Raw genomic sequence first — 11013 nt, forward strand, 5'->3', positions numbered from 1 at the left:
ATAAGACGCATCCAATGCATACTAAGTCCTTTCGAGCACATGGAGGAACGATTGGCGCGTGTTCTCCTGGAGATCGTCGCAATGCCAGCGGTAGTCTTCTTCCACTTATTTTCAGGTACAGTGGCTTCCACGACCTACGGATCTGCAGTCTGCTCCATCGAGAGACGGTGATTGTTTGATACCGTCTCCTCATCAGTCTGCTCCTTCGAGAGACAGTGGCTGCTCAACTCCTTCCTCTTCTTCGGCTACCCAGTCGGCTCCACTGAGAGACAACGACTATTGCCACCTCTTGCTCATTCTGAGCCCCACCCTTCCCCACCCTCGACTACTCAGATTCGAGAGGCTACCTCTGGAGCTCTTCGGCACCCCAAATACCTTTCTCGGCACGACCGATGGCACTTCCTTCATCATCATACATTTCGGAGTCCGTGATCCATGAGTTCTTGGATTCCCTATATACTTCAGAGGGGAATGTTACTTCTTTGCCCTCAAAGGGGGCATTTACTTCTTTGACTTTAGCGGGGGGCCCTCCACCTTCCACCTCAGAGGGGAAACCTACTCCACATGAAATTCTTCACCCATCCTCTACTTTCTTGGGGTGGCTGTCTTTGAACAATCATCTCTTCTACTGATACCTAGGATCTTTAGGTACCACCAAGATCGAGACCTCGGAGATTCACCCGCAACTTGGTGACGAGGCCTTTGTATTCCTTCCAGCATGGATGCACGGAGCTAGTGGCTTCTCTCTTGAGGTTGAGTTTCGGGTTCTCCAGTTCACTCTGTCTACTATTCTTTACTGCAGGTTACCTTTCAGGTGGAAATCTTGGATCTTCAGGATCCCCTATATCTTCTTCCTCCTCTTCTTATTCTTGCCTTGGTCACTTGGTCAGCATGGAGCCACCTCTCGAGATCGAGTACGGGCATATCCTTATGGTTCTCGCCACACAAAGTCCGACATTCCTCCTATGCATTGCATGTCTTCATCATCTTTGTACTAGGGCGCTTGGGCAACATGAACAATTTCCCTACGAGGGACACTGTCCAAGTTGCACCTGTTGTATGAGCATTCTTCAGCATGTAGCATTGCATCTCCACCTCACTCTTCTCTTGTTCCCCTTTTTGGGCCTAAGAGGGGGTGTTGAGAAACCCTTCACCCGCAATTTGCGTTTTTGTGTTTCTGCGTTTTGCGTTTAGGGTTTGCAGCCCCAAAAAGGAAAGCCATCCTAGACTGTCTATGCCTATTTATAGACCACTCTCTCATTCATTCCTCATGGCTGATTCATTTAGTCTGTCACCTCTTCTCTCCAACCTCTCCACTACCCTCACACCCCTTCAGGAGAACATTGCAGTTCGTGGTTCGTGGCTATCTTCATTATCTTCCTTGTGCTACAGCACCCTTGTTCCCTTATATAACATTCACTCCATGATTCGGAACTTCATCATTCCATCCATCAGAGTTTCTTCTCTCTTCTCTTTTCTTCTCTATGTTTGCCGAGTTCACTCCGTGTTCCTCTCCGCAAAGCCTACTGTCTCGCTGGTATGTCATCTCTTGACAGGAAAGTGGGGGTATATGGAAGGTACAGTGTTAAAGGTGACATTCCCCCTAACGATGCACCAAGAGGTGGAGTAAATGGAGGGTAGGTAGATGGTGAGATAGGGAATGAGAAAGTGCTAGGAGCTGAGATGGAAGATCCAACCCCTAGTGTGCTTTAAGCGGAAGTGGAGTATAATCCAAGATTTTGGAATGAAGATGTAAGTGTATCAAAATATCAAGAAGATAGTGGTGGGATGGGAGCGAGTTGAGAAGTATGGTTTACTTACTCAAATGAAACAAATGGTAAAGATATACCAAATGAAGGGTATTTGCTTCAAGAGCCTCCTCTATCAAAGTTAACATACTGAAAATCATCTCGATCTTAAACAACAAAAGAAGAAACAGGAGAGGGTTTTGGCTAATACAACTCAAAAGGGTTATACACGAACCTAACATAAGGTTTGGCTGTGATGAAGAAGATGGATCACCAGACGCACCAAATGTCATGGTCCCTCCAAGATTAGAGAGGTGACCAGTCTCACCAGTCGGTTCAAATGAAGTGGTACCACTCGTTGGAGGGGTGTAAACCAAACTATACATGATGCACAAGTAGTCCTTATCTGTAAGATGACCAAAACGTGAAGAAGAAGATGGTAAAGTTGAAGTTGTTTCTATAATGCCTACTCAAGAGCCTCCAATGATGGAGAAGCCTGATAGGGCTTCATAGGATCCCTAGAAGAAGGTGCCTGAAAGATTAGGAGTTAGAATCAAGTCACGTATGAGTCTTGCACAAAGACTATCCTCCACAATCACCTCAGTATACTCTTTAGAAGAGCACCAGCTCTGATACCATGTGAAGATATGCTAAGGTTTGCACTAAGAAAACACAGCATGTACGACAAAGACTCAAACAATGACAAACAAAACTCAAACCCTAAATGCAAAATTCAACACTCAAACACAGAGACAAACACAAAGAGAAGAAACTCTGAAGTGAACGAATGCTATAAATGAATGTAAGTATACAAAATGCCCAAGGGCAAAGCAATGAAATGATGGCATTTATTTTCTTGTATGCTGATAATCTTATTGTCACAGAGGGCCGTGGTGAGCATGTTGCTCACAAAAAGGAGCTTATACATCAGGTGTTCAAAATGAGAGATCATGCCTTCTTCTCTTCTTAGGGGAAATTTTCAGCAACAACAGGAAATGTCAGCTCACCAGCAACACTACATCACCAAGTTACTTTTAACTTCTGAAAAGCTAAGCACAGCTCTATTTCTTACCCCATGGATGCAGAGTTCAGACTCTTGAGGGTTGCTACCTGCTACCTTTGGTTGGATGGATCACAGATTTAGCTGTTTACCCAGCTTTGCCTGTCCTGATTGGTGGCCTGGACCCTTTTCTTACCCGGAAGAACCGCACTCCCCTCCTCAGTCACTGATTGGGCTGTTCATACCCAGCTCACATTGAACGCTTTTCTAACCTAAGTTGGCCCTCGGAGAATTGTGCTCCCACAACCCACCCAGGGGGTCTGGCCCCTCACGAAAAAGGTTGATATTTCCTCCTTCCCCATCTTTAGCATTCCTTTGTATGTGTGCTTCCCACTCCACAGAGCAGCCAGTCAAGGGTGTGCTAGTACCTCATGCTCTTTTGTCTACGTTCTAGTCATGATGCGTAGCTAAAAGAATAAAATTCTTATTTTACTATATTTTAACTTTGATTGTCAATAAGATATATCAGCCAGACCACCTCTCAGACCAAACAAAAAGACCATATTAACAGTGCACTTCACGTATAATGCCAGTGTGTCAAAGAAATGAAATTAACATGATGTTTCCCAATTGTGTACATGGTGTTGACAAAGACTCCATGAAAGCACTCACCAGTTTGTCACTCCATCCCAAAATCAATGTATGACCACTTTCAAGGACTTCACTTTTTCCTTTTCTCAAAGAGTCCACTTTCTCAGAAATCGCATCTGAGATAAGTCCAAGCATAAGAGCAAATATCAGCATGCCCCCAAAGCTGATAAGCACAGAAACTATACGAGGTACTGTCCCTTCACGGTCTGCATGGTTTCCTGAATCTGCCACATATGTCCAGGAGCGCCACATTGCATCTGATAAGCTGTCCTCACTTACCACATATAATGCTATGCCGCCACCACAAATGAGTAGCAGAGTGGCAAACAGCAATGCAATTGGCTTCATGTAAGAGTGACTTGAGAAGAGTATATCTACACCATAGGCAATGCGTTTTGTTAAGGGTGCCTGCTCTTTCTTGCCCGTCAGGAAATTTCTGCTTGCTTCCACAAACTTTTTGGCCTTTCTGTTGAAAGTGTAAGGTGTAGCAATAAGGAGGATCAGGAGAGAAACTTTGCCTGACCCATCCCAACCTTTTAATGAAAACTCCTTTGAAAAAGTATGTGTCGCTAGTCGTATATCAGTGGCTGCGCATTTTTCGAGCAGTTCATGAAGTCTTACATTTTCTCTCTGCAGATTGCATCAATGAAACTATATTAAAATCAGTATGACTAAGAGGACAAGAAGAAACTTGGAAGCCAAATGCAGGGGAGATCACCTTCAGAAACAGTATCTTGAGACTTAAGCTTGAAAAAATCACTAATGGAAACTGCAACCAGCAAGAAGAAACTTCATGGATTACCCAAAAGGATCAAATGTTTCACATGATGAAAGCTAATGTACTTATTAAGAGAGCCTTAGAAGCATTGTTATGTACAAAATCATAAAACATTATGTCAGTAAATTAAAAAGGCAAATCCATACCATTAAAGCTACAAAAAAGAGAGACAATCTGTGATTTTCACTGATAGACCAGTTTGAAAGTGTTCTTCGTATTGAGAAGAGTTTAGACAAAATGGAGCTGGCCTGGTGGTTATCTACACTTAAAGGAGCACATGAAGATCGTATCGATACTTGTCTACTTTGTGACAGAAAATTTGGTTGCTTCATCAAATCAATTGCTCTATTGACAGATGTCGAGTCTTGTATCACTGCTCCTTTACCACTGTGAGATAATACATTTCCATTTTCCTGCTTGGAATTTTCATGAGACAGGTGCTTGGTCATGCTAACACCAAGAGGTCTTTTTGCTGATATTTTTGTTCTTCCTAGTATTTGAGGGCTAGCTTCTGAATAACCTCCCTGTTCTACCGTTTTCTTGGACCAAGAGGACCTTGGGTTTTGAAATGTAAATGCCTTTTCCTTAGGAGCAACTCTAAAGCCTCTTTCTCCATTGAACTCAATGATTTTGTTACACGACCATGCAGTTGCAGCATTGGACCTTCCTTTCGGGATCACTGGCTTTGGACCATCCAGTGACTCTAATGGCGCCTGCTCTGCATCTAGATTGTACACTTGAGGTTGCCCTGTTCTGAAGTCCTTTTCGGATGCCTTTCTTGCATTGTCATTAGTTGAAGTTGGGAAAGGATGTTTTGATTGGCAAGTGTCATGGATAGGCATGCTTATCCTTCCCAAGGCTTGCTTGACAGACAATGGATTGCCCACAGACTGGTCATGGTCATGTGAGGTGTTGATTTTAGCCTTGATTGTTTCCCTGGAAACAATGTTAGAGTCTATGACCTGAGAGTAGTGATGAGTAGCACTGTTCTCCTCGATGGTTTTTCTCGCATTGAATTCGCCACTCACAAAAGAGCCTAGCCTTGCAGTAGCAAAGCTCTTTTCTTGCTTCGGGTGTGCTCTGATGTCGGCCGCCACATAGGATGCTCGGATGTCGGCAGACGCATAGGGAGAGCCTTCTGTGTGCGAGGCTGGCACAGCAGGAACCTTATTGGCCCTTTTGACTGTAGGGAGGAGAGGGCCTGGGAAAACAGGCACTGCGGTCTGGCTGTGCGATTTTGTGAGCATCCGCTGGCTATTGACATCCGTAAGATCAGCTGGCCTTCCTCTGAGAGAGAGATGGGAGTCATCCAGTGACAATCTTCTTCTGAAAGGTTCAGGAGACGCCATTGGATGCCGCTTCAGGAAATGTTTGACGCTGCCCGATTGAAAAGGTTATTCTACCATAGCCAAACAGAGACGGCTGACATCGGTTCGCTCAGCTGATGCTCCTTTGAAAGAATTCATCCGGTGACAATCTTCTTCTGAAAGGCTTAGGAGATGCCGTTGCATTCTGCGTCGGGACAAGTTGGACGGTGCGTGATGGGAAAGGTTATTCTGCCATAGCCAAACAGAGACGGGCGCAGTTGAAAGCAGCAAGAGCTGGATACCCATGGTTAAGCTCGGGTCGGTTTGAGCTCCAGGGGAGTGACGTCGATCCCGGCGAACAACATTATTCTGGCTCGGAGATGCTGCTGCTGATGTTTCGGACGCTGAACTTTCCGAGTTAGCCATCGCTGCGGATGCCAAGTGGCTGAAACTCTTGTCGGCTTCCGTGTGAAGAGATTCGCCTTGTCCTGCTGAGCATATGGAAGAGGCATTCCACGCTAGTGCAGCGTGCTCACCAAAAACCATCTTTTAATGTTTTTTTTCCAAGTAAGATTCTCAAAAAATCGATTGAAATTGAAGGTTGTTTTGATGAAAATCGGTTATTTTTTAGTATTTTTAGTTCTACCGGTTACTTTCCTCCCGTAAAGGGCTAAGGTTAAGCTTGCGTCTTTTTTCCATTAGATAAGGAAAAAGTTTTTCGTGAGCACTGGAATCCATGCACAGGTCGATAGACGTGTCGAAGTCGTCAATGTCGGCTAGTTTTCATTGACTCGCTTTAAAGGGGCCAAGATCTCTTGAGTCAATGTTCACGAAAAACCAAGGTTCAATGTAAAATGAATTAATAAAATTTTTGAAAAAGCCTCCAAATTTTAAGGAAGAATGTTTAAATCTCAAAACGTCCCAAGATTTTTAGTTATGAAAATGGCAAACATATGAAATTTGATTTAAAATTCCCTTCAAATTTTTGAGTTAAAGGTTCTTGTATCTGCTACCAAAAAAAAATTTCGTGAATAGTGCTCCTAATGAGATGGTCTGTTAAACCTAAGGTCAAGGGTTCCACCATACCACTTGGCTAGTCACCAAGATGGACATAGGCATGTTATCAAATTAATGCATATTGAGCTTGTAGTCAAGGGTTTGAGCGCCTCCTAACTACCAGTATTGACCACATGTAGGCTGAGTTGATACTCAAGGGTTTAGGCACCTCTTGACTACCAATAAAAATGTAAGCTCTGATATTCAATTAATATAGAATCCTTTCGCATCTCATTACCTTGAAGGGATACATTTTTTACTTCTCTAAACAAGTAGCTTGCAATGTGGTAACATCCAATGAATCCTGTTGTGGTTCATCAAGTTCTAGGGACATTATTGTTTTCTCTCATCCATTGTCTCTCTCTCTCCTCTTCCATGTGCAGTCATGGTGGGGCCCATTGCCCCTATTGACCTAAGCCATGTGCCAACAAAGAAACTGTCATTATGGTAGTAACACATTCAACCTCACCTACTTGCATGTGGCGACTCTCTAAGAGCACATCCATCCACCAATTGAATCAATTAGACTCAATTCGTTATAGTTAGCAACTACCATCCATGGATGATGGATGGATCAAAACAATTTGACACCGTGATCCGCACATTACATTGCCTTATTTGCAAAAAAACCAAGGTATTCTGACTACTTAGGCAACTTGACCTACTCATGGCCAATGTTCACAAAAGACCAAGGTAGAATATCAATTGATTTATTAAATTCAAGCATGACCCTTTGAAAATTTTGGTGACGAGGTTTTCTTATTTGAAGATATAGGGTTGTTTTAGTTATAATATGACCAAACAACTTACAAAATCTAAGAAAAAAGTTGCAAATCATTTTAAAGTTGAAGAATTTTGTATTGGCTCCAACAAAGGTTTTCTATGACCAATACCTTATGGCTTCATTTTCCTCATGATGCTCCACCATGCAATTGTGGTGTTTCTCACTACTATTTCTTTATCATTCTCTCTAGTCTTGCTGAATGGTCGGTTAACCACCCACAAAAGCATGTGCCAAATTATGGGGCCCACTTAGTCTACAACAATGTGTCTTAGTTAGAAATTACTTTCTATGGGACATAGCTTGCATAGGTTAGAACTTCTACAAACCTTGAAAATCTCAAGTTTTTAAAAGTAAGCCTTATAGCTTTTTGGTCTACTCACTTAGAAGGCCTTAGTCTAGATGTGGAATTACCTAGGGCAAAAAATGCGGAATTTTTAAAATGCTCCAAGTAAAAACAACTGTGCACATAAAATACATGTAAACAATGACCTTGAGCCTTAAGGGATTGTATATCTAATAAGATAGAAGATTACGTTACTTCCATACTTTGTCATAGCTTCTCATTTGTTATTTGCAAGTACAATTGAATCACTACAAGGATATAGAGGCATAGCGATGGGAAGTTGCGACACATATCAATGGCGTTGCTAATAGCGACGGTACTCAGAGAAAAAAAAAGTGATCAAAACCCGACTGCAGCATTTTGCTGCAAAGAGCAAAAGAGATCGTGCCTTTGGGAGAGAGAGGGAGAGGAAGAGAGAAAGAGAGAGAATGTGAGCTTCTCACCGCCGCCGTCGGTGTTCGTGAAGAAGAGGAGGAAGTGCACAAATGAAGAAGAGGGGCCATCGCAAAGAGGAGATGAAGAATCCATCCTCGGGCCTTTGCGGTGAGTACATTACTCCCTTGTGGTTTGTTCTTGTTCTTTCTTCTTTTCTTTTGTTTGTTTTTGTTAAGAATGAGGTGCATTGAGGGAGAAAGAGAGGAAATGAGAGAGGGAGAAGAAGAAAGAAAAAGGAAGAGAGAATGAGAGAGAGAGAGAGGGAATAAACATGAAACATAATAAAGAAAGAGAGAAAGAGAGGGAGTGAGAGGAGAATGAATGAGAAAACATGAGGGGATGGAAAGAAACAAAGAGAGGGTTTGTTCTTGTTCTTTTTTCTTTTCTTTTGTTTGTTTTTGTTAAGAATGAGGTGCATTGAGGGAGAAAGAGAGGAAATGAGAGAGGGAGAATAAGAGAAATAGAGAGAGAGAGAGAGAGAGAGAGAGAGAGAGTAAACATGAAAGATAACAAAGAGAGAGAAAGAGAGAGAGGGAGGGAGAGAGGAGAATGAGTGAGAAAAGACGAGGGGGTGGAGAGAAACAAAGAGAGGGTTTTTATTGAGAATAAGGTGCATTGAGGGAGAAAGATAGGAAATGAGAGAAGGAGAAGAAGAAAGGAGAATGAAGAGAGAATGAAAGAGAGGGAATAAACATGAAACATAATAAGGAAAGAGAGAAAGAGAGAGAGAGAGGGGGGGCCCTCTTCGCCAAGTCAAGTACTTGGGATGTTTTCTTTGGCCTCTTTGCCGGATCTTTCTTGCTTGCTTTGTACTTAGACAAGCTGGTTGATTCAGCTTGCCTTCTCGCACGGAAGGTGCAGTCTTGGTGCATGGTACCTTTTTGGCTCTTCTTAGCCTCATTTGGAGTGGAGGTTCCTAGTGGGGAATGGACTAAGTGGTCACACTTAGACCGGATTTTGGGTTGCGGAAGTAGTGGTATCCTTGAAGCTCTTGGGGTGACACCCATCTGTGTGGTACTTGGTGTGTCACGGATCCATAGGATCGGGATAACAACTTCTGCACTGCTTGCAGCCTGAATGTCGAGATCTCAATCTTTGTTAGCATTGAGTATGGTCCCAACAGGTTCCATAGACCAAAGACATTCACCTTAAGAGTGAGTTGGAGAGTTCTCCAAGGCTCAACTAGCAAGGTTCCCTTCCATGGCACTAAGTTACCTTGGATGGACCATCTTGCAAGCACTCCCTCATGCTCTCCCTTCTTTGAGGCTTTGTCCTCTGACTCCTTCCTTTTAAGCTCATAAGGGTTTGTCTCTTCAGGCTCAATGGCATAGCCAATGACTCCATTGCTGAAGTGCACTTGGTTCTTACTTTGAACTGATTGGGCTGGGATGGGATGTGCCCTTGGAGTAAAAGCTGGGGTTACTTCGTTCTTAGCCAGAGTTGTTCCAGGATTCATGTCGAGCTCATCCTCCCCCTTGTCTTCCTCTTCATCTTCGTCCGACCATATTTCTTCTTTTTCTTTCACTTGTTTCTTCTTCTCTTGGCTCTTTAGCTCTTCTTTGGTTGGCTTCATTCCATTCTTCAGCTCTTGGACTCTTTCAACCTGCATTTTCTTCAAGTATGGTTTGGCCCTCTCTTTGGCTTCTTTAGATCCAAAGGCAGTCTCCCAGTCCCACTTCAGCATGATTTTCTCTTGTAGCTCTGTGTCAAGGTCTCGAGCCGTCTTCACTTGCCACAATCTGGCTCTCTCTCGCACCATTATCAACTAGTAGTCAACCTCTTCCAAGTCTTCATCTAGCTCTTCAACCTTCTCTTCAAGATCGTCCAGTATATCGGCTCCTTGATGGGTCTTCCTTAGCATCTCGATGGTTTTCCTTGTCTGCTCAATCATTTTGAGCCGTAGCTCTTTCTTCCTATATGTAATTTTGAGCCAATGACATAGCTCATGATGCCAGGAGGCATATTTCACGGTGGATTCCGTGCCACAGTGGACTCCGTGAGGTTTTACGGTGGATTCCGTAAACTTTGATGACTGGGGCTCATACACAAAGTGGATTCTTTGTGCGAGAAGTTGATGGGGACGCCTGTCCTTTTCGGGCGTTTCATTAATTTAGTGTGTATGTGGGTGATTTCATAGCAGGCGATTCCGCAAAATGCATATTAAATTAATAAACGTTTATGAGTTTAGAGTGTGCACTCGTAATAAATTAAGGTTAGGATTTATTTCTAACCAGTTGATTTATTTATGTAGCTGAAGACTGCTAGGTATTCATTTTTGTCGGTTTAATTGTATTATTTTACTAACGATTGTGAATGCTTCAGTTGATGTGTAGAGATAGCAGCAATGGCGGAGGAAAGCATTGGAGGATAGCGAGTATTCGATTTATTGATTATATTTTGATGGGCGCATACCTTAGGCATGGCGCCTATATTTTGTCAGGCTTCGATATTTATTATTATTTTGTATGCGCATGGGCGCACGATTATGTTATTTCTATTTGGACATTGTATTGGCAACGCCAGACTCTTTGGGCACCGTCCATTAGCTTTATTCCTATTTTGTGTTAAAGCAAATTCAAAAGCTAAAAGCTTGCTATTTTGTAATTTGGGCTATTATTTGAGCTTGAAGATGAATAATACATAAAACACATGCTTTGTGGAGCGCTCACACAAGGCATGGGGGGAGATTGCACCCAATTGGTCTCTTGTTCATGTTGTTCATGCTTTTTACCTTGTAATTTGTGCAAAAAGTAGAGTTCTATTGTTCTTGGGGACCTTCCGGCATTCACTATGCGAGCGTACAGCATCCGATATGCGCACCAGTGGTATCAGAGCGAAGCTGAGATCAAGAGCTTCCAATCGCTACCCATCTTGTGCGAAGGCGGAGCTCCTGGAACGATCGGGCTCTACG

The 11013-nt window shown here is 43.1% G+C and overlaps 1 protein-coding gene across 1 annotated transcript in view; it reads right to left on the minus strand.

Annotated features, from left to right (window-relative positions):
• LOC148035306 (putative ion channel POLLUX) overlaps nt 1-5991 on the minus strand; it is a 90329-nt gene extending 84338 nt beyond the window's left edge. Inside the window, 3 exon segments of the mRNA XM_087680310.1 lie at nt 3421-4029; nt 4118-4168; nt 4324-5991. Of these exon segments, the coding sequence (XP_087536436.1) occupies nt 3421-4029; nt 4118-4168; nt 4324-5526 (1863 nt within the window). The 5' untranslated portion in view covers nt 5527-5991.
• Between the last annotated feature and the right edge of the window lie 5022 nt (nt 5992-11013).

This window comes from Lygodium microphyllum, chromosome 6 (genome assembly GCF_053477565.2).
Source record: "Lygodium microphyllum isolate KBCC chromosome 6, Lygodium_microphyllum_v1.1.10, whole genome shotgun sequence".
Taxonomy (NCBI): domain Eukaryota; kingdom Viridiplantae; phylum Streptophyta; class Polypodiopsida; order Schizaeales; family Lygodiaceae; genus Lygodium; species Lygodium microphyllum.